Source organism: Heptranchias perlo, unplaced genomic scaffold, assembly GCF_035084215.1.
Source record: "Heptranchias perlo isolate sHepPer1 unplaced genomic scaffold, sHepPer1.hap1 HAP1_SCAFFOLD_786, whole genome shotgun sequence".
Taxonomy (NCBI): Eukaryota; Metazoa; Chordata; class Chondrichthyes; order Hexanchiformes; family Hexanchidae; genus Heptranchias; species Heptranchias perlo.
In genome coordinates, this window is record NW_027139820.1 from 52,276 (window position 1) to 76,460 (window position 24,185).

Genomic DNA, 24,185 nt, shown 5'->3' on the forward strand with positions numbered 1-24,185 from the left:
TCATGATTTTGAACACCTCGAATAAACCTCTGCTCTAAGGAGAACAACCCCAGCTTCTCCAGTCTATCCACATAACTGAAGTCCCTCACCCCTGGAACCATTCCAGTAAATCTCTTCTGCACCCTCTCTAAGGTCTTCACATCCTCCCTAAAGTGTGATGCCCAGAACTGGACACAATACTCCAGCTGAGGCCTGACCAGTGTTTTATAAAGGTTTAGCATAACTTCCTTGCTTTTGTACTCTGTGCCTCTATTAATAAAGCCCAGGATCTCAGATGCTTTTTTAACAGCCTTCTCAACCTGTCCTGTCACCTTCAGAGGTTTGAGTATGTGCACCCCCAGATCTCTCTGTCCCTGCGTCCCCTTTAGAATTGTGCCCTTTAGTTTATATTGCCTCTCCTCATTCTTCCCATCAAAATACATCACTTCACACTTGTCAGCATCAAAAGAACCAGAGGGGTGATGAGGGAACATTTTTTTACACAGTGAGTTCTGATGATCTGGAATTCACTGCCTGAAAGGGCGGTGGGAGCAGATTCAATAATAACTTTCAAAACAGAATTGGATAAATACTTGAAGGGAAAAATTTACAGGGTTAAGGGGAAAGAGCAGGGGAATGGGACTGATTGGATAGCTCTTTCAAAGAGATGGCACAGGCAAGATGGGCCGAATGGCCTCCTCCTGTGCCATACCTACTATACTACGATATACCCAAATCCAGGTCATTAATATATATCAAAAAGAGCAGTGATCCTAATACTGACCCCTGGGGAACACCACTGTATACTTCCCTCCAGTCTGAAAAACAACCGTTCACCACAACTCTCTGTTTTCTGTCCCCTGGACAATTTCATATCCACACTGACACTGTCCCTTTAATCCCATGGGCTTTAATTTTACTAACAAGTCTATTATGTGGCACTTTATCAAATGCCTTTTGAAAGTCCCCACACACAACAACCACACTCCCCTCATCAACCCTCTCCGTTATTTCATCAAAGAACTCAATCAAGTTAGTCAAACACAATGTAATAAACCCGTGCTGACTTTTATTTATTAGCCCATACTTTTCCGAGTGCCGATTAATTTTGTCCCGGATTATTGTCTCTAAAAGTTTCCCCATCACCGACATTAGGCTGCCTGGCCTGTAATTGCCGGGTTTATCCCTCTCCCCTTTTTTGAACAGGGGTGTAACATTTACAATCCTCCAGTCCTCCGGCACAGTCCCCATATCCGGGGAGGATTGGAAGATTGTGACCAGAGCCTCTGCAATTCCCACCCTTACTTCCCTCAGTAACCGAGGATGGAGACCATCTGGACCGGGTGACTTTTCGACTTTGAGTACTGTCAATCTTTTAGGTCCCTCCTCTATCTATTTTTATCCTCTCCAATATCACTACGACCTCCTCCTTTACTGTGACATTGGCAGAATCCTCTCCTCCAGTGAAGACCGATGTGAATTATTCATTTATTACCTCAGCCATTCCCCCTACCTCCACAAGATCATCTTTTTTATCCCTAATCGGCCCCACCCTCTCCTTTGACTCCCCTTTTACTATTTATATGTTTATAAGAGACTTTTGGGTTCCCTTTTATGTTACTCACTAATCTATTCTCACACTCTCTCTTTTTTTCTCTCTTATTTCCTTTTTTTAGATCTCCTCTGTACTTTCTGTATTCAGTCCGGTTCCCTGCTGTATTATGAACCTTACATTTGTCATAAGCCTCCTTTTACTGTTTCACTTTAATCTCTATATCTTTAGTCATCCAGGGAGCTCTAGCTTTAGATGCCCTTCATTTTCCCCTCATGGGAATGTGTCTATTCTGTACCCGAACCATCTCCTCCTTGAGGGTCTCCCATTGTTCAATTACTGTTTTACCAATAATGTCTGATTCCAATCCACCTGGGCAAGATCCCTTTCTAACTCACTGAAATGAACCCTCCTCCAGTTAAGTATTTTCACAATTGATTGTTCCTTATCCTTTTCCATAACTAGTCTAAACCTAATGATATTATGATCATTAAAGGGAGGACCAGGCCAGGCCTAAGGGTGAGGAGTCAGTGAAGGGCCAGTTCTCAAATCACAGGACCATTTCTGAACTGGAGTCCAAACCTTCTGCATGGACCAGGCCTGCAGAGCTTGCCTGTGACTGACCTGGCACTGCGTCAGTGGCAGAGACCGTGTGGGAAATAGGGAACGGTAGCGAGGGGGCAATGGTTGTAAATCGGCAGCATGGGCGTGTGGCATCATAGACAGGTTACAGCGTGGAAGGAGGCCATTCGGCCCATCGAGTCCACACCGGCTCTATGCAAGAGCAATCCAGCTAGTCCCACTCCCCCGCCCTTTCCCCGTAACCCTGCAAATTTTTTCCTTTCAAGTACTTATCCAGTTCCCTTTTGAAGACCATGATTGAATCTGCCTCCACCACCCCCTCGGGCAGTGCATTCCAGATCCTAACCACTCGCTGGGTAAAGAAGTTTTTCCTCATGTCACCTTTGGTTCTTTTGCCAATCACCTTAAATCTGTGTCCTCTGGTCCTTGACCCTTCCACCAATGGGAACAGTTTCTCTCTATCTACTCTGTCTAGACCCTTCATGATTTTGAACACCTCGATCAAATCTCCACTCAACCTTCTCTGTTCCAAGGAGAACAACCCCAGCTTCTCCAGTCTATCCACGTAACTGAAGTCCCTCATCCCTGGAACCATTCTAGTAAATCTCTTCTGCACCCTCTCTAAGGCCTTCACATCCTTCCTAAAGTGCGATGCCCAGAACTGGACACAATACTCCAGTTGTGGTCGAACCAGTGTTTTATAAAGGTTCATCATGACTTGATCATGAATGAGGTCAGTCTTCTACTACATGTGAACTGAACAGCAATTCAAGACATCGATTTATATTTGTGCATTATTGAGGGATGTTCAAGTATAGATATAGTAAACTCAAGCAGAAGAAATTAAAACCATTCAGACTGGCAAAGATGGCAGCTGTATTTGACACTTCTGTTATATTTTCATGTTAAAACTCCAGATTTCTATATTTATATAGTTTGCAACTGCCTTCTTGCTATTTGTTTGCAAAGAATTCCTTAATCAATACCTCTCAAAATGTCAGTGGGCATGGTTGACACCAGATCGAACCTTTTAACCTGGGTCGTTCCACATCAGGCCCTGTTCATCTTATTGAGGCCTCGGCCCTCGGCTGCCTGGGTGATGCCTGATCTCTGCTCACCCTCGTCAGGCAGAAATTATCACAAGGCCCCGTGTGGCTGAGGCAATGCATTGCAAACAGGGGGGGCAAGGCCTTGGGGGGGGGGGGGGGAGGGAGGCCTTTGTAGGGGGACGGGGGCGGGGGGGGGGAAATGCTGCTGCTCATAGTCCCATCAGATAGGGGGAGGCTGCTGCTCTGACTGGGGAGGTTCAGACATGGGGAGGCCTCCTTTTACCTTGCACCATGAGCTCAGCCGTAGACTTGCCACCGTTGGTTTTGGCAGTGTAGTGACCGCCGTCCTCCTTGGTGGCCTCGTTGATGAAGAGTGTGTGCTTCGTGCCGTCCTTTTTGAAGCGGTACTTGAAGGTCTCCTCACGTTTCAGCTCCTGGCCGTTCCTCTCCCTGCGCACAAAGGAAACGATAAAAGGAAACAGCACATTTCAGGGGACGACGATTGATGTGAGAAACGTCACAGTCACAGTGTGGACACGGCCTGGGGTGTGTGTGATTTTTTTTATTCGTTCATGGGATGTGGGCGTCGCTGGCGAGCCCGGCATTTATTGCCCATCCCTAATTGCCCTCGAGAAGGTGGTGGTGAGCCGCCTTCTTGAACCGCTGCAGTCCGTGTGGTGACGGTTCTCCCACAGTGCTGTTAGGAAGGGAGTTCCAGGATTTTGACCCAGCGACGATGAAGGAACGGTGATATGTTTCCAAGTCGGGATGGTGTGTGACTTGGAGGGGAACGTGCAGGTGGTGTTGTTCCCATGTGCCTGCTGCCCTTGTCCTTCTTGGTGGTAGAGGTCGCGGGTTTGGGAGGTGCTGTCGAAGAAGCCTTGGCGAGTTGCTGCAGTGCATCCTGTGGATGGTGCACACTGCAGCCACAGTGAGCCAGTGGTGAAGGGAGTGAATGTTTAGGGTGGTGGATGGGATGCCAATCAAGCGGGCTGCTTTGTCCTGGATGGTGTCGAGCTTCTTGAGTGTTGTTGGAGCTGCACTCATCCAGCCAAGTGGAGAGTATTCCATCACACTCCTGACTTGTGCCTTGTAGATGGTGGAAAGGCTTTGGGGAGTCAGGAGGTGAGTCACTCCCTGCAGAATACCCAGCCTCTGACCTGCTCTAGTAGCCACAGTATTTATATGGCTGGTCCAGTTAAGCTTCCGGTCAATGCTGACCCCCAGGATGTTGATGGTGGGGGATTCGGCGATGGTAATGCCGTTGAATGTCAAGGGGAGGTGGTTAGACTCTCTCTTGTTGTAGATGATCATTGTCTGGCGCGAATGTTACTTGCCACTTATGAGCCCAAGCCTGGATGTTGTCCAGGTCTTGCTGCATGCGGGCTCGGACTGCTTCATTATTTGAGTGGTTGCGAATGGAACTGAACACTGTGCAATCATCAGCAAACGTCCCCATTTCTGACCTTATGATGGAGGGAAGGTCATTGATGAAGCAGCTGAAGATGGTTGGGCCTCGGACACTGCCCTGGGGAACTCCTGCAGCAATGTCCTGGGGCTGAGATGATTGGCCTCCAACAACCACTACCATCTTCCTTTGTGCTAGGTATGACTCCAGCCACTGGCACAGACTATCCCGTGGGTAACGTATGCAACACTTTACATATATTAATTGTACCCATCTGATTTATATCAATGAGTGTTAATTGTATTCAGGTGGTGCGTATCGATTTTGGACTCACGTATCCTTTTTATAGGAGAGCTTATCCAGTGTGTGTGTGTGTGTGTGTGTGTGTCTGTGTCTGTCTGTGAATAAAGGTTGGAAGTAACTAAAGACCATGCTCCTGTATTCCACCCTTTAACACCAGGCCATCCAATCTCGAACATGGTCGCAGAGGATGGTTGCCTAAAGCTGGAGATTGGAAACTATGATTTTTTTTGGACATAAAACAAAACAAAACGTGAAAGCCTCGTGGCCATTGTGGAAAATGGCAGGAAGCAAGTTTCAATCATCGAGGTCCGATTTCTCTCCGATGTTCTCAGAGTTTGACCCGTATGACCAATGGAAGAATGAGGTTTGATCTGTGGTCACAGGTTATTACTCCACCAAAGGGAAAACAAGGCATGGTCTTGACATCGTCGCTTCCCGAATGAAGTAAGATCAGAAGTAAGGTATTTTCTGAGATGGATGCAGATCTTTTGGATAATGATGAAGGTTTTACCTTTCTAATAGAATTTCTGATCTGATCTATATGAAAGATGACCTGTTAAGTGACTATGAGGCCTGGTCAGCACTTGATAGATTTCGGAAAACGGGCAGTCGTCCAATGGGAGAGCATATCATGGACTTTAACAAATTGTACAAAAGGTTGACAAAGTTCAAATTGGGAATCCCTGGATCGGTACTGGTGTTTAAATTACTGGATTGTGCTAAGGTGTCTCGACTGGTCCTAATTGGCGTTCAGTTCTCAGAAAAGGAGACTCTGTTGGATCAAATGCCTGCTGCCTTCAAAATAATTCCTGGGGAAACAGTCATTCCCTTCAGCCTTCATGGAACAAATGGGGCCTTCCGCTGTGACACAAAGAATGGAAGATTCGATGGGTTACCAGGTTTCGAAATGTTCCAGATACTAAACACAGACACCAGACCAGGTTTCAAAATTTTCAAGAGACCGGACTCAGGCGTCAATATGACAGAAGGATAAAATACAGCCAGATTGGTGATGAAAGCAGGTACAGCAAATCCAGTTATATCAACAGAAAACAAAATTGGGACAGAAATAACAGGTGAATGAATTCCAGGAATACCATCAGTACATGCTTTAGATGTGACTCTAAGTATCATTATGAGGCAAATTACCCAGAGTGAAGATGTAGGGTCTTTGAAATGACGCATGAAGAAAGTAGTTCTGAGGGAGAGAAGATAATGATGAACATGAACAGATTATACTGGTCACAAGGAGTTTTAATCCTGTGATGAATGTATTAGTCGCAGATTCCTTTAATTGTGCAATGTCAGATAGTTCATGTACTTCAACTGTACGCGGAGTAGATTGGTTAAAATGTTATCTTGATTCACTAAGCAGTGAGGGTCAATGCAAGGGATATAAAAGTTTCCCATGTTTTAGGTTTGGAGATGACAACACCTTGAGGTAATTCCATGTAAGATAGCTGGAATAAGCCATTTTATAAATGCGGATGAGGTCTCTAGTGAGATATCGCTGCTTTTGGGTAAACCGTCCATGAGAAAGGCAAAAATGAAACTTGACATGGAACATGATGAGGCAATCATTGGTTAATTTGCAGTTTACCCAATCAGGGCATTGTTGTATCCCCTTAATAAAACCTGATGTTTCTCATCAGTGTGTTAGACAAGTATTAATGGCATCAGGTGATAAGGATAAGAGAGAAAAAAACAAATTGTCTTAAAGTTATAGACAATTTGCACACCCTACTTGTCAATGTTTAAAGATCCTGCTAAAACATGCGGGTGTAGTTGATGAGGACTAGACGAGGCTCAGAGAAGAGATTAGTGAGAACTGTGAAATCTGTAAGAAGTATAGACAGACACCCCCACGTCCTGTGTAAGTGTTCCATTAGCACGTGAATTTAACAAAGTAGTTGCCATGGATCTAAAGGTATGGGAGAAAGACAGAAATGTTACATTTTAATGACCTGACTACGAGATTTAGTATTTTTACACTAAGTAAGGAGAAGAAGGTTATTCTGGATAAAATTTTGGACAAATGGATAGGGACTAGACTTGGGATACCAGCAAAGTTTTTGACCAATAATGGAGGTGAATTCACTAACGTGGAGTTCAGGGATATGTGTGAGAATATGAATATAATTGTCATGAATACTGTAGCTGAGAGCCCTTTGAGCAATGGTCTTTGTGAAAGGAATCATGCTGTGATTAATAGCATGGTGCATCAAATTTTGGCTGATCGACCAGAGTGTAAATTGTCAACTGCCCTCGCATGGGCAGTTTATGCAAAGCATTCTCTTCAGATGTTGAAGGATACAGTCCTTACCAACTAGTCTATGGGCGCAATCCCAAATTACCTTCTGTTCTTTGTGATAATCCTCCTGCTCTAGAAGATACTATAGTTAGTGCCATTTTTTCTGAGCGTTTAAATGCTACGCATGCAGGAAGAGAGGCTTTTATCAAGGCTGAGATATCAGAGAAAATTATACAGCACTGAGGCATTGTATTGGACCATCTGAGACAGAGTTCAATTCAGGAGATTTGGTATACTGTAAAAGAGAGGGCCTGGGGAATGGAAAGGCCCGGGTAAGGTAATAGGTTGTGATGGTAAGACCGTACTTGTCCAACAGGCAATCAAACTGTTACGGTTCATTCCTCACGATTAATTGGAATTAATTATAAAATCTCGGACTCTGAGCAGTTGATAGAAGCAAACAAGGCAACTTGTGCTACAGATGTCCATGATTTATTTGTTGAGGTTCATGAGGAACAGACTGAGGTCGATCAAGGGCTGGACAGTGGTAATGTTAGTGATCACGAAACACATGACAGAGCTATCACATCCACAGAACAATTGCCCAAAGTGGGTACACGGGTGACATATGTTCCAGAAGGGACGTATGAATGGAGGGAGGCAACAATTTTGGGACTTGCAGGCACAGCTACTGATAGGTTTAAAAATTGGTTGAATGTTCAGGATGATGGTCATGCAGTGAGGTCCATGGAACTGGCAGAATGGGGTAACAGAGTGGAGAGTATGAAAGTGGAGTTAAAGTAGTGACAGGGAGTCCGGAAGTGAATCTCAGGAGAGAAAACGATCACGAATTAGAGACGAAAGAGGGAGATCTCACAGTCGTAGTCCCTACAGATATAGAAGGGGAAGTAGAGGACATAGATTGACTAGTTCAGACAATGAAACAAAGACCACAGAACAGTCACATAACAGAACTAGAAGCAGAAGTCCTCATGATCGTGAAGTTTTGGTGGCTGCCAATAAACTTGAGGATAAACGAGTAAGAGAGGCAAAACAAAGGGAGTTAGATAGTTGGAAAGAATTTAGAGTTTATCCTGAGGTAACAGATAAGGGTCGACCAGCTTTGTCGTATAAATGGGTTTGTACTGAGAGTCCTTGCAGATGGGACTTATAAGCTAAAGTGAGGTTGGTAGCCAGGGGTTTTGAAGAGAACCTGGGTGATACAGATGTTCGAGTGGATTCTCCCACAGCTGGAAAGGTAATCTTAAAAATCTTTTGACAACATATTGATGGGAGTGTAGGTCACTTGACATAAAAGCTGCATTTCTGCAGGCGATACTTTTCAGAGAGGAGTGTTTCTGAAACCGCCTAAAGAGGCAGCAGATGAGAAGGAAAACTATGGAAACTAAACAAATGGCCTCGGGCCTGAATGAAGCTCCCAGGGTATTGTATTTTTCAGCGAGATCTTTTGCTGAAAATAGGTTGAGTTCAACTAAAATCAGATCCCACCATGTTTTATTGGTATCACAGTGGAAAACTTTCAGGTATCTTCATGATGCATGTTGATGATTTCTGATGGGGTCGTAATGTGGGATTTGAGAAATTCGTCATTAATAAAATTAGACTGGAATTTAAAATTGGGAGTCAGGCCTGTGGGGCTTTTAAATACATTGGTTTAGCTCTTAAGCGGAGTGGGTCTGGTCTAACTTTAAACCAACAGTCCTCTTTAGTGAGTGTTACACCCAGCCCCGTGAATCGTACTAGGTCATCACAGAAAGGTGAGGTTATATCGAAAGAGGAGACAGAACAATTATGTAGTTTGATTGGTCATTTGAACTGATCATGCACTCAGACTAGACCAGATGCTAGTTTTGATGTGTTGAGTTAAGTACTTCAATGAAACACCCCACAGTAGAGAATGTTTTAAGGGCAAATAAAACATTATGGAAATCAAAGACAGATAAATGTGTACTTAAGTTCCCATCCTTAGGTGACCCAAAGAAAATGAAGCAAGTTATCTTTAGCTATGTTTCATACACTAATCTTCCTGATGGGTATTCTAGTGCAGTTTGTTTCATAGTGTTTCTTATGGGTGAGAATGAGAAAGGTTGTCCTTTAGCTTGAGAAGCTAAGAAAATACAAAGGGTTGTTAAAAGTACTCTGGCTGCTGAAACACTGACTCTTGTAGATGCAGTGGATATGGGATTTGATTTGGCAAATATCTTGAGTGATATCCTGTACAATGGGAGTACTGAAGATAGTATACCCAGTGAATGTTATGTAGACAATCGTTCGTTGTGGGATAATGTACACTCTATTAAAAATGTGAGTGAGAAAAGATTACGGATTGACATTGCTGGCTCGAAACAAATGCTGGAGAGAAAGAATCTCTAAAATTAAATGGGTAGATTCAAGCCATCAACACTCGGATTGTTTTACTAAAAGAGGTACATGTACAAAGAAATTATCTGGGGTCCTGGGGAAGGGTCACCTCACAATGTAATACTGAGAATAGTATAAATTGTACAGAGTATGGAAATGTTTGATTTTTGTTTGTATTGTAAATAAAAAAAATAAACTTGATACATAAAGAGAGAGAAGAGAATCTGTTATTTGTGTGATTTATAGCAATTAGTATTAATTGTATTCAGGTGGTGAGTATCACTGGGGACTCTCTTGTATCCGTTTTATAGGAGAGCTGATCGAGGGTGTAATGTTGAGCTCTGAGAATAAAGGTTTGGAAGCAACTGAAGACCAGGCTCCAGTATTCTACCTTTCACCACTGGGCTCTCCAGTTTATCACCACATATCCCCAGTGATACATTTCCTGAGGGTGAATACAGGAACAGGAGGAGGCCATTCAGCCCCTCGAGCCTGTTCCGCCAAACAATTAGGCCATGGCTGATCTGTATCTTAACTCCATCTACCCATAACCCCTTAATCCCCTCACCCAACAAAAATCAATCAATCTCAGTCTTGAAATTGACCCCCAGCCTCAACAGCTTTTTTGGGGGAGAGAGTTCCAGATTTCCACTCCCCTTTGTGTGAAGTGCTCCCTCACATCACCCCTGAACGGCCCAGCTCTAATTTTAAGGTTCTGCCCCCTTGTTCTGGACTCCCCCCACCAGAGGAAATAGTTTCTCTCTATCCATCCTGTCAAATCCTTTAATCATCTTAAACACCTCAATTAGATCACCCCTTAATCTTCTATATTCGAGGGAATACAAGCCGAGTCTGTGCAACCTGTCTGCGTAATTTAACCTGTCGTGCTGTACCACGTGAAGCAGGGCAGGCTGTGATTGGGGGGGCTGCTGGAGGCCTTTCCAGCGTTGGGGTACAGCGGGCGTTCGATGCTCAGCGTGATGCCACCGGGGGTCGGCTGGCACAGTGCCAGTGGGAAGAGGAAGACCCACCAACAATGTCACACAAGGTGAGGCTCACTCCCTCCATCCGCACATGTTTGGGTGAGTGACAGGGGGACACAGGGCACCTCACGGGCAGTCTGACCCACCTGCCGTTCTTCCACTGGTCTCCGTTTTGCCCCGAGCATGTCAGCTCGAAGGATTGTAGGTGGCAAACCCTGTGGTGCTAACAAAGGGAGCTCGGGGCAAAATAAATTAATACACAACCTGACACCAACGCCCCAGAGGTGTCTGTGCAACTGGAGGAAAGAAACTTGCAGTGTGACGGGTCTGTGATGTCCGACTGTGCTGCAGTGTGACGGGTCTGTGACGTCCGACTGTACCGCAGTGTGACGGGTCTGTGACGTCCGACTGTACCGCAGTGTGACGGGTCTGTGATGTCCGACTGTACTGCAGTGTGACGGGTCTGTGATGTCCGACTGTACCGCAGTGTGACGGGTCTGTGATGTCCGACTGTACCGCAGTGTGACGGGTCTGTGATGTCCGACTGTACCGCAGTGTGACGGGTCTGTGATGTCCGACTGTACCGCAGTGTGACGGGTCTGTGACGTCCGACTGTACCGCAGTGTGACGGGTCTGTGACGTCCGACTGTACCGCAGTGTGACGGGTCTGTGATGTCCGACTGTACCGCAGTGTGACGGGTCTGTGATGTCCGACTGTACCGCAGTGTGACGGGTCTGTGATGTCCGACTGTACCGCAGTGTGACGGGTCTGTGATGTCCGACTGTACCGCAGTGTGACGGGTCTGTGACGTCCGACTGTACCGCAGTGTGACGGGTCTGTGATGTCCGACTGTACCGCAGTGTGATGGGTCTGTGATGTCCGACTGTACCGCAGTGTGACGGGTCTGTGATGTCCGACTGTACCGCAGTGTGACGGGTCTGTGATGTCCGACTGTACCGCAGTGTGACGGGTCCGTGACGTAAGACTGTACCGCAGTGTGACGGGTCTGTGATGTCCGACTGTACTGCGCCTCTTACCATTTGACCAGAGCTCCTTCCTCAGACACCTCGAGCTCAAACTCCACTCTCTCGCCCACCATCACTGCCTGGTCCTCCAGGGGCTGCACTATTTGCACGGGGGGCTCTGTCAGGGAGAAAGTACAGTGGGTCAGCAGGGACATGGACACGGCCCCTCCCGCACGGACACGGACCCACCCTCACGGATACGGACCCTCCCACACTGACACGGCCCTTCCCACATGGACACGGACCCTCCCACACGGACACGGACTCTCCCACACGGACACGGCCCCACCCACAAGGACATGGACCCTCCCACATGAACACGGCCCCTCCCACATGGACACGGACCCTCCCACACGGACACGGCTCCTCCCACACTGACACGGCCCTTCCCACATGGACACGGACCCTCCCACACGGACACGGCTCCTCCCACACTGACACGGCCCTTCCCACATGGACACGGACCCTCCCACACGGACACGGCTCCTCCCACACTGACACGGCCCTTCCCACATGGACACGGACCCTCCCACACGGACACGGCCCCTCCCACACGGACACAGCCGGGTCGGGACGGTGGCTGTCGTTTGTCGATACCTTTTACGAAGACCTCGGTGATGCTCTTGTCATCTCCCACCACACACTGATAGGCTGCGTCATCCGCCAGGGAGCAGTGGTTGATGGTCAGAATCCGCTTATTCCCAATACTTTCAAAGATGAACCTGGCAGAAAGGGCAGAGATTGGTCCGTGAAAATGGCTAATATCACCACCCCCACACAGACTCCGACTGTACCACCCCCACACGGACACCGACTGTACCACCCCCACACGGACTCCGACTGTACCACCCCCACACGGACACCGACTGTACCACCCCCACACGGACACCGACTGTACCACCCCCACACGGACACCGACTGTACCACCCCCACACGGACACCGACTGTACCACCCCCACACGGACACCGACTGTACCACCCCCACACGGACACCGACTGTACCACCCCCACACGGACACCGACTGTACCACCCCCACACAGACTCCGACTGTACCACCCCCACACGGACACCGACTGTACCACCCCCACACGGACACTGACTGTACCACCCCCACACGGACACCGACTGTACCACCCCCACACAGACTCCGACTGTACCACCCCCAGACAGACTCCGACTGTACCACCCCCACACGGACACCGACTGTACCACCCCCACACGGACACCGACTGTACCACCCCCACACAGACTCCGACTGTACCACCCCCACACGGACACCGACTGTACCACCCCCACACGGACACCGACTGTACCACCCCCACACGGACACCGACAGTACCACCCCCACACGGACACCGACAGTACCACCCCCACACGGACACCGACTGTACCACCCCCACACGGACACCGACTGTACCACCCCCACACGGACACCGACTGTACCACCCCCACACGGACACCGACTGTACCACCCCCACACGGACACCGACTGTACCACCCCCACACGGACACCGACTGTACCACCCCCACACGGACACCGACTGTACCACCCCCACACGGACACCGACTGTACAACCCCCACACGGACACCGACTGTACCACCCCCACACGGACACCGACTGTACCACCCCCACACGGACACCGACTGTACCACCCCCACACGGACACCGACTGTACCACCCCCACACGGACACCGACTGTACCACCCCCACACGGACACCGACTGTACCACCCCCACACGGACACCGACTGTACCACCCCCACACGGACACCGACTGTACCACCCCCACACGGACACCGACTGTACCACCCCCACACAGACACCAACTGTACCACCCCACACACAGACTCCGACTGTACCACCCCCAGACAGACTCCGACTGTACCACCCCCACACAGACTCCGACTGTACCACCCCCACACAGACACCAACTGTACCACCCCCACACAGACTCCGACTGTACCACCCCCACACAGACTCCGACTGTACCACCCCCACACAGAAAGCGACTGTACCACCCCCACACGGACACCGACTGTACCACCCCAACACGGACACCGACTGTACCACCCCCACACGGACACCGACTGTACCACCCCCACACGGACACCGACTGTACCACCCCAACACGGACACCGACTGTACCACCCCCACACAGACTCCGACTGTACCACCCCCACACAGACTCCGACTGTACCACCCCCACACAGAAAGCGACTGTACCACCCCCACACGGACACCGACTGTACCACCCCAACACGGACACCGACTGTACCACCCCCACACGGACACCGACTGTACCACCCCAACACGGACACCGACTGTACCACCCCCACACGGACACCGACTGTACCACCCCCACACAGAAACCGACTGTACCACCCCCACACGGACACTGATTGTACCACCCCACACAGACACTGATTGTACCACCCCACACAGACACCGACTGTACCACCCCCACACGGACACAAGTGCCAGGCAATGACCATCTCCAACAAGAGAGAGTCTAACCACCTCCCCTTGACATTCAACAGCATTACCATCGCCAAATCCCCCACCATCAACATCCTGGGGGTCACCATTGACCAGAAACTTAACTGGACCAGCCATATAAATACTGTGGCTACGAGAGCAGGTCAGAGGCTGGGTATTCTGCGGCGAGTGACTCACCTCCTGACTCCTCAAAGCCTTTCCACCATCTACAAGGCACAAGTCAGGAGTGTGATGGAATACTCTCCATTTGCCTGGATGAGTGCAGCTCCAACAACACTCAAGAAGCTCGACACCATCCAAGACAAAGCAGCCCGCTTGATTGGCACCCCATCCACCACCCTAAACATTCACTCCCTTCACCACCGGCGCACTGTGGCTGCAGTGTGTACCATCCACAGGATGCACTGCAGCAACTCGCCAAGGCTTCTTCGACAGCACCTCCCAAACCTGCGACCTCTACCACCTAGGAGGACAAGGGCAGCAGGCACATGGGAACAACACCACCTGCACGTTCCCCTCCAAGTCACACACCATCCCGACTTGGAAATATATCGCCGTTCCTTCATTGTCGCTGGGTTAAAATCCTGGAACTCCCTTCCTAACAGCACTGTGGGAGAACCTTCACCACACGGACTGCAGCGGTTCAAGAAGGCGGCTCACCACCACCTTCTCAAGGGCAATTAGGGATGGGCAATAAATGCCGGCCTCGCCAGCGACGCCCACATCCCATGAACGAATTTTTAAAAAATACACCCTGCTACCACCCACCATTCACCCTGCGAGTCTGCCCACACTGGCAGGAGACGAGTTTCCTCTCTGCGGTCGTTTGGAACATTGCCTCTTCATTGCCCGGCCCAAATGAATGAGAATTCTGTTCGGATTAGCACAGGATGGGACATTGAGTCTGATTCCATCCATTCACCATGCACAGGACATGGGCAGGAGCAGGAGCAGGGCAGGAATCAATAAACAGAAGGGTAATAAACAGGCTGTGGTTGAGGTTACAACAGTCACTTACTTGCTGTGTTGATTGACGGGTTGGAGACGGCCAGTCAGAGGATGAAGAGCCCGATCCAAAATAGGGAGAGAGAGAAACCGAGAGATTAGGAGGATGACATGGGCAGGAAGGAGACAGCTGTAGTCGCATCTCAGTAATCACAGTGTAATCCCCTGGCCCCTCACTGACCAACAGAGATTGACACTTCCCCTCACTGTCTGACTGTCTCACTCCTCCTTCTTATCCCCAGGGATACTCACAATTGTGGTCTCCTGGTGCTGCGACCCTCCCGCTCCCGCCTCGACCCTCCCCTCTCCCTCCGTGACCCTCCCGCCTCGACCCTCCCCTCTCCCTCCGTGACCCTCCCGCCTCGACCCCCCCCTCTCCCTCCGTGACCCTCCCGCCTCGACCCTCCCCGCTCCCGCCTCGACCCCCCCCTCTCCCTCCGTGACCCTCCCGCCTCGACCCTCCCCTCTCCCGCCGTGACCCTCCCGCCTCGACCCCCCCCTCTCCCTCCGTGACTCTCCCGCCTCGACCCTCCCCTCTCCCTCCGTGACCCTCCCGCCTTGACCCTCCCCTCTCCCTCCGTGACCCTCCCGCCTCGACCCTCCCCTCTCTCGCCTCGACCCCCCCCTCTCTCGCCTCGACCCTCCCCTCTCCCGCCTCGACCCTCCCCTCTCTCGCCTCGACCCTCCCCTCTCCCGCCTCGACCCTCCCCTCTCCCGCCTCGACCCTCCCCTCTCTCGCCTCGACCCCCCCCCTCTCGCCTCGACCCTCCCCTCTCTCGCCTCGACCCTCCCCTCTCCCGCCTCGACCCTCCCCGTTACTCATTCCACTGGGAATTTGGTGAGTGTGGGAATTATGTGCAGATTTGGGAGGAGGCACTAAGTGATTTAAACAAAGAACTATAGACTGAGACTGAAAGGGAGCAGCACGAGGAATCAAGGCAAGGAGCAGCGCCGAGGGTAAGTCAGTAAGTATTTACTTTATTGGTTAGTGTTTTTAATGGTTATTGTTCTCAGTGGTCAGTGTTTTAGTGTTAGCTGAATAGTAAATTGCCTTAAAGCTAAACAAACAGTTTAAATAAGTGTAGCTCACATGGCAGCACAGCTGGGGCCCGTCGCATGCACATCCTGTGTCACGTGTGAACTCCAGAACACTGTGTGTCCTGGAAAACCACATGTGCAGGAAGTGCCACCGACTGCTCGAGCTGCAGCTCAGAATTTTTGAGCTTGAGGGACGGCTGGTGTCACTACAATGCATACGGAAAGCTGAGAGTTTTGTGGATAGCACATGGGAGACTCGACTGCACTGCGAGCAAAAGAAATGCAGTTGTTATAGGGCATTCGATAGTCAGGGGGACAGACAGACGTTTCTGCAAATGCAGACGTGAGTCTCACATGGTGTGTTGTCTCCATGGTGCCAGGGTAAAAGTCATGATCCATGTGGGAACCAATGACATAGGAAGGAAAAGGGTCGAGGTCCTGCAGTCAGAGATTCAGGAGCTAGGGGAGGAAGTTAAAAAGCAGGACCTCAAAGGTAATAATCTCTGGATTATTCCCAGTGCCTCGCGCTAGTGAGTATTGGAATATAGGATAAAACAGGTTAATGCGTGGCTGGAGAAATGGTGCAGGAGGGAGAGCTTCAGATACCTGGGGTATTGGAAGCAGTCCTGGGGAAGGAGGGATCTGTTCAAGATGGACAGGTTGCACCTCAACAGAGCTGGGACCAATGTCCTCACGGGGAGGTTAACTAGTGCTGTGGGGGAGGGTTTAAACTAATTTGGCAGGGGGATGGGCACCAGGATGAAACATTAGAGAGGAGAAACAAGGTGCACAGAGGATTGGGAGAGACAAATAGAACTGGAGTAAAGAACAGCTCAGAAATGGGAGGGCTCAGACGGGGGGCGAATGGGACGCAGTCTAAGATAAGATTTGAGTGCATGTGCGTAAATGCACGTAGCATGGTAAATAAGGTTGGTGAGCCGCAGAGACAAATCGCATCATGGGACTATGATATAATGGCAATAACAGGGACCTGGCTCAAAGAAGGAGAGGATTGGGAACTTAATATTCCTGGCTACAAGGTATTCAGGAAAGATAGGGCAGGAAAGAAAGGACGGGGGTGGGGGGGTGACAGTATTGATCAAAGAAACTATTGTTGCACTGGAAAGGGATGATATAGTTGAAGGGTCAAAGACAGAATCTATTTGGTTAGAATTAAGGAACAATAATGAGCTATTACACTAATGGGTGTATACTATAGGTCACCAAATAATGGGAAGGAAATAGAGAAGCAAATTTGCAGTCGATTTACAGAAAGATGCAAGAACTTAGAGTAGTAATCATGGGGGACTTCAATTATCCCAATATAGACTGGGATAGTAACAGTATAAAGGACAAAGAGGAGGAGGAATTCCTGAAATGAGTGTAAGAGTACTTTCATGATTAGTGTGTTTCCAGCCCAACAAAGAAGGAAGCAGTTCTGAGGAATGAAGTGGAGCATGTTTCAGTGGGGGAGCATTTGGGGAACAGCGATCATAATATCATTAGGTTTAAAATAGTTATGGAAAAGGACAAGGAACAATCAAATGTGAAAATACTTAACTGGAGGAGGTCTAATTTCAGTGAGTTAGAAAGGGATCTTGCCCAGGTGGATTGGAATCAAAAATTATTGGGTAAAACAGTAACTGAACAATGGGAGGCCCTCAAGGAGGAGATGGTTCGGGTACAGAATAGACACATTCCCATGAGGGGAAAATGAAGGGCATCCAAAGCTAGAGCTCCCTGGATGACTAAAGATATAGAGAGTAAAGTGAAACAGAAAAAGGAGGCTTCTGACAAACGTAATGTTCATAATACAGTAGAGAACGAAGCTGAATACAGAAAGTACAGGGGAGATCTAAAAAAGGGAATAAGAGGGACACAGAGAGTGAGTGTGAGAATAGATTAGTGAGTAACATAAAAGGAAACCCAAAAGTCTCTTATAAACATATAAATAGTAAAAGGGGAGTCAAAGGAGAGGGTGGGGCCGATTGGGGATAAAAAAGATGATCTTGTGGAGGTCGGGGGAATGGCTGAGGTAATAAATGAATAATTCACATCGGTCTTCAATGGAGGAGAGGATTCTGCCAATGTCACAGTAAAGGAGGAGGTAGTAGTGATATTGGAGAGGATAAAAATAGATAGAGGAGGGACCTAAAAGATTGACAGTACTCAAAGTAGAAAAGTCACCCGGTCCAGATGGTCTCCATCCTCGGTTACTGAGGGAAGTAAGGGTGGAAATTGCAGAGGCTCTGGTCACAATCTTCCAATCCTCCCTGGATATGGGGACTGTGCCGGAGGACTGGAGGATTGTAAATGTTACACCCCTGTTCAAAAAAGGGGAGAGGGATAAACCCATGTTAGACTAACTTGATTGAGTTCTTTGATGAAGTAACGGAGAGGGTTGATGAGGGGAGTGTGGTTGTTGTGTGTGGGGACTTTCAAAAGGCATTTGATAAAGTGCCACATAATAGACCTGTTAATAAAATTAAAGCCCATGGGATTAAAGGGACAGTGTCAGTGTGGATATGAAATTGTCCAGGGGACAGAAAACAGAGAGTCGTGGTGAACGGTTGTTTTTCAGACTGGAGGGAAGTATACAGTGGTGTTCCCCAGGGGTCAGTGTTAGGACCACTGCTCTTTTTGATATATATTAATGATCTAGACTTGGGTATCGAGGGTATAATTTCAGAGTTTGTAGATGACACAAACTCGGAAATGTATAAACAATGAGGAGGATAGTAACAGACTTCAGGAGGACAGAGAGAGACTGGTGAAATGGGCAGACACATGGCAGATGCAATTTAACACAGAGAAGTGTGAAGTGATACATTTTGATATGAAGAATGAGGAGAGGCAGTATAAACTAAAGGGTACAAAAAGGGGGTGCAGGAACAGAGAGACCTGGGGGTGAATGTACACAAATCTTTGAAGGTGACAGGACAGGTTGAGAAGGCTGTTAAAAAAACATCTGAGATCCTGGGATTTATTAATAGAGGCACAGAGTACAAAAGCAAGGAAGTTATGCTAAACCTTTATAAAACACTGGTTCGGCCACAGCTGGAGTATTGTGTTCAATTCTGGGCATCACACTTTAGGAAGGATGTGAAGGCCTTAGAGAGGGTGCAGAAGAGATTTACTAGAATGATTCCAGGGATGAGGGACTTCAGTTGAATGGATAGACTGGAGAAGCTGGGAATGTTCTCCTTGGAACAGAGAAGGTTGAGAGGAGATTTGATCGAGGTATTCAAAATCATGAAGGGTTCTGATAGAGTAAATAAGGAGAAACTGTTTCCAGTGACAGGAGGGTCGGTAACCAGGGGATACAGATTTAAGGTGATCGGTAAAAGAACCAGAGGGGGAGGTGATGAGAATTTTTTTACACAGTGAGTTGTGATGATCTGGAATTCACTGCCTGAGAGGGCGGTGGAAGCAGATTCAATAATAACTTTCAAAAGGGAATTAGTTTAAATACTTGAAGGGAAAAAATTTACAGGGTTAAGGGGAAAGAGCAGGGGAATGGGACTAATTGGAGAGCTCTTTCAAAGAGATGGCACAGGTACTATGGGCTGAATGGCCTCCTCCTGTACTTCACCTACTGTGATACTCCCCGTCGCTCCCCCTGTCCCCCTGTCCCCCCCATTCGCCCTCCTTCCCCCCGGTGTGATCTATTGGTCGGTTCCCATCTCTCACCTGCCGCTGACCTCAATTTCCTGCCCATTCTTCATCCATTTCACCTCCGTGTCCGGATCAGTCACCTCGACCAGCAGCTTCATCCTCTGCCCCTTGTCCACCTGATAGGCCGGCTCGAGCTTCTTCAGGAAGGCTGGAGTATAACAAGCACCCGCAGAGATTGGGGACAGGTCCTCGTCCCGAGTGCCCCCTCACCCACCGGGACCCCAATCCCCCGTCACCCACCGGGACCCCAACCCCCCGTCACACACCGGGACCCCCCCTCACCCACCGGGACCCCAACCCCCCGTCACCCACCGGGACCCCAACCCCCCGTCACCCACCGGGACCCCAACCCCCCGTCACCCACCGGGACCCCAACCCCCCCTCACCCACCGGGACCCCAACCCCCCGTCACCCACCGGGACCCCAACCCCCCCTCACCCACCGGGACCCCAACCCCCCCTCGCCCCGAGTCCCCCCTCGCCCCGAGTCCCCCCTCACCCACCGGGACCCCAACCCCCCCTCACCCACCGGGACCCCAACCCCCCCTCGCCCCGAGTCCCCCCTCACCACCGGGACCCCAACCCCCCCTCACCCACCGGGACCCCCCCCTCACACCGAGTACCCCCCTCACCCACCGGGACCCCAACCCCCCCTCACCCACCGGGACCCCAACCCCCCCTCACCCACCGGGACCCCAACCCCCCCTCACCCACCGGGACCCCAACCCCCCCTCACCCACCGGGACCCCCCCCTCACCCACCGGGACCCCAACCCCCCCTCACCCACCGGGTCCCCAACCCCCCGTCACCCACCGGGACCCCAACCCCCCCTCACCCACCGAGTCCCCAACCCCCCGTCACCCACCGGGACCCCAACCCCCCGTCACCCACCGGGACCCCAACCCCCCCTCACCAACCGGGACCCCAACCCCCCCTCGCCCCGAGTCCCCCCTCACCCACCGGGACCCCAACCCCCCCTCGCCCCGAGTCCCCCCTCGCCCCGAGTCCCCCCTCACCCACCGGGACCCCAACCCCCCGTCACTCACCGGGACCCCAACCCCCCGTCACCCACCGGGACCCCAACCCCCCGTCACTCACCGGGACCCCAACCCCCCGTCACCCACCGGGACCCCAACCCCCCCTCACCCACCAGGACCCCCCCCTCACACCGAGTACCCCCCGTCACACACCGGGACCCCAACCCCCCCTCACACACCGGGTCCCCAACCCCCCCTCACCCACCGGGACCCCCCCCTCACACCGAGTCCCCCCCGTCACCCACCGGGACCCCCCCTTACCCACCGAGTCCCCAACTCCCCCTCACCCACCGAGTCCCCCCCCTCACCCCGAGTCCCCCCTCACCCCGAGTCCCCCCTCACCCACCGAGTCCCCAACCCCCCCTCACCCACCGGGACCCCCCCCTCACACCGAGTCCCCCCCGTCACCCACCGGGACCCCCCCTTACCCACCGAGTCCCCAACTCCCCCTCACCCACCGAGTCCCCCCCCTCACCCCGAGTCCCCCCTCACCCCGAGTCCCCCCTTACCCACCGAGTACCCCCCTCACCCACCAGGACCGCCCCTCACCCACCGGGACCTCCCTCACACACCGGGACCCCACCCCTCACTCTCTCACTGTCCCCCTCACTCTCTCACTGTCCCCCTCACTCTCTCACTGTCCCCCTCACTCTCTCACTGTCCCCCCCACTCTCTCACTGTCCCCCTCACTCTCTCACTGTCCCCCTCACTCTCTCACTGTCCCCCTCACTCTCTCACTGTCCCCCTCACTCTCTCACTGTCCCCCTCACTCTCTCACTGTCCCCCTCACTCTCTCACTGTCCCCCTCACTCTCTCACTGTCCCCCTCACTCTCTCACTGTCCCCCTCACTCTCTCACTGTCCCCCCTCACTCTCTCACTGTCCCCCTCACTCTCTCACTGTCCCCCTCACTCTCTCACTGTCCCCCATCACTCTCTCACTGTCCCCCCTCACTCTCTCACTGTCCCCCTCACTCTCTCACTGTCCCCCTCACTCTCTCACTGTCCCCCTCACTCTCTCACTGTCCCCCTCACTCTCTCACTGTCCCCCTCACTCTCTCACTGTTCCCCCCACTCTCTCACTGTCCCCCTCACTCTCTCACTGTCCCCCCCACTCTCTCACTGTCCCCGCCACTCTCTCACTGTCCCCCCCACTCTCTCACTGTCCCACCCACTCTCTCACTGTCCCCCTCACTCTCTCACTGTCCCCCTCACTCTCTCACTGTCCCCCTCACTCTCTCACTGTCCCCCTCACTCTCTCACTGTCCCCCTCACTCTCTCACTGTCCCCCTCACTCTCTCACTGTCCCCTCACTCTCTCACTGTCCCCCCCACTCTCTCACTGTCGCCCTCACTCTCTCACTGTCCCCCTCACTCTCTCACTGTCCCCCTCACTCTCTCACTGTCCCCCCTCACTCTCTCACTGTCCCCCTCACTCTCTCACTGTCCCCCTCACTCTCTCACTGTCCCCCTCACTCTCTCACTGTCCCCCCCACTCTCTCACTGTCGCCCTCACTCTCTCACTGTCCCCCTCACTCTCTCACTGTCCCCCCTCACTCTCTCACTGTCCCCCTCACTCTCTCACTGTCCCCCTCACTCTCTCACTGTCCCCCTCACTCTCTCACTGTCCCCTCACTCTCTCACTGTCCCCCTCACTCTCTCACTGTCCCCCTCACTCTCTCACTGTCCCCCTCACTCTCTCACTGTCCCCCTCACTCTCTCACTGTCCCCCTCACTCTCTCACTGTCCCCCCTCACTCTCCCACTGTCCCCCCCACTCTCTCACTGTCCCCCTCACTCTCTCACTGTCCCCCCCACTCTCTCACTGTCGCCCCCACTCTCTCACTGTCCCCCTCACTCTCTCACTGTCCCCCTCACTCTCTCACTGTCCCCCTCACTCTCTCACTGTCCCCCTCACTCTCTCACTGTCCCCCTCACTCTCTGACTGTCCCCCCTCACTCTCTCACTGTCCCCTCACTCTCTCACTGTCCCCCTCACTCTCTCACTGTCCCCCTCACTCTCTGACTGTCCCCCCTCACTCTCTCACTGTCCCCTCACTCTCTCACTGTCCCCCCCACTCTCTCACTGTCCCCCGCACTCTCTCACTGTCCCCTCACTCTCTGACTGTCCCCCCTCACTCTCTCACTGTCCCCCTCACTCTCTCACTGTCCCCCTCACTCTCTCACTGCCCCCCCACTCTCTCACTGTCCCCCTCACTCTCTCACTGTCCCCCTCACTCTCTCACTGTCCCCCCCACTCTCTCACTGCCCCCCCACTCTCTCACTGTCCCCCTCACTCTCTCACTGTCCCCCTCACTCTCTCACTGTCCCCCTCACTCTCTCACTGCCCCCTCACTCTCTCACTGTCCCCCCCACTCTCTCACTGTCCCCCTCACTCTCTCACTGTCCCCTCACTCTCTGACTGTCCCCCCGCTCTCTCACTGTCCCCCTCACTCTCTCACTGTCCCCCTCACTCTCTAACTGTGCCCCTCACTCTCTAACTGTCCCCCTCACTCTCTGACTGTCCCCCCCTCACTCTCTCACTGTCCCCCTCACTCTCTCACTGTCCCCCTCACTCTCTCACTGTCCCCCCACTCTCTCACTGTCCCCCTCACTCTCTCACTGTCCCCCTCACTCTCTCACTGTCCCCCTCACTCTCTGACTGTCCCCCTCACTCTCTCACTGTCCCCCCTCACTCTCTCACTGTCCCCCTCACTCTCTCACTGTCCCCCTCACTCTCTGACTGTCCCCCTCACTCTCTCACTGTCCCCTCCACTCTCTCACTGTCCCCCCCACTCTCTCACTGTCCCCCTCACTCTCTCACTGTCCCCCCTCACTCTCTCACTGTCCCCGCCACTCTCTCACTGTCCCCCCCACTCTCTCACTGTCCTCCCTCACTCTCTCACTGTCCCCCTCACTCTCTCACTGTCCCCCTCACTCTCTCACTGTCCCCCTCACTCTCTCACTGTCCCCCTCACTCTCTCACTGTACCCCCTCACTCTCTCACTGTACCCCCTCACTCTCTCACTGTCCCCCTCACTCTCTCACTGTCCCCTCACTCTCTCACTGTCCCCCTCACTCTCTCACTGTCCCTCTCACTCTCTCACTGTCCCCCCACTCTCTCACTGTCCCCCTCACTCTCTCACTGTCCCCCTCACTCTCTCACTGTCCCCCCCACTCTCTCACTGTCCCCCTCACTCTCTCACTGTCCCCCTCACTCTCTCACTGTCCCCCTCACTCTCTCACTGTCCCCCCCTCTCTCTCACTGTCCCCCTCACTCTCTCACTGTCCCCCCTCACTCTCTCACTGTCCCCCTCACTCTCTCACTGTCCCCCTCACTCTCTCACTGTCCCCCCTCACTCTCTCACTGTCCCCCTCACTCTCTCACTGTCCCCCTCACTCTCTCACTGTCCCCCTCACTCT

The 24,185-nt window shown here is 51.8% G+C and overlaps 1 protein-coding gene across 1 annotated transcript in view; it reads right to left on the bottom strand.

Moving 5' to 3' along the window:
- Positions 1–19,879, bottom strand: part of LOC137319260 (myosin-binding protein C, cardiac-type-like) — a gene marked incomplete at its 5' end in the record, with an annotated part of 68,544 nt that extends 48,665 nt beyond the window's left edge. The window contains 4 exons of the mRNA XM_067981548.1: positions 3,446–3,612; positions 11,528–11,633; positions 12,113–12,237; positions 19,747–19,879. Of these exons, the coding sequence (XP_067837649.1) occupies positions 3,446–3,612; positions 11,528–11,633; positions 12,113–12,237; positions 19,747–19,879 (531 nt within the window). The remainder of the gene's footprint in view (positions 1–3,445; positions 3,613–11,527; positions 11,634–12,112; positions 12,238–19,746) is intronic.
- Between the last annotated feature and the right edge of the window lie 4,306 nt (positions 19,880–24,185).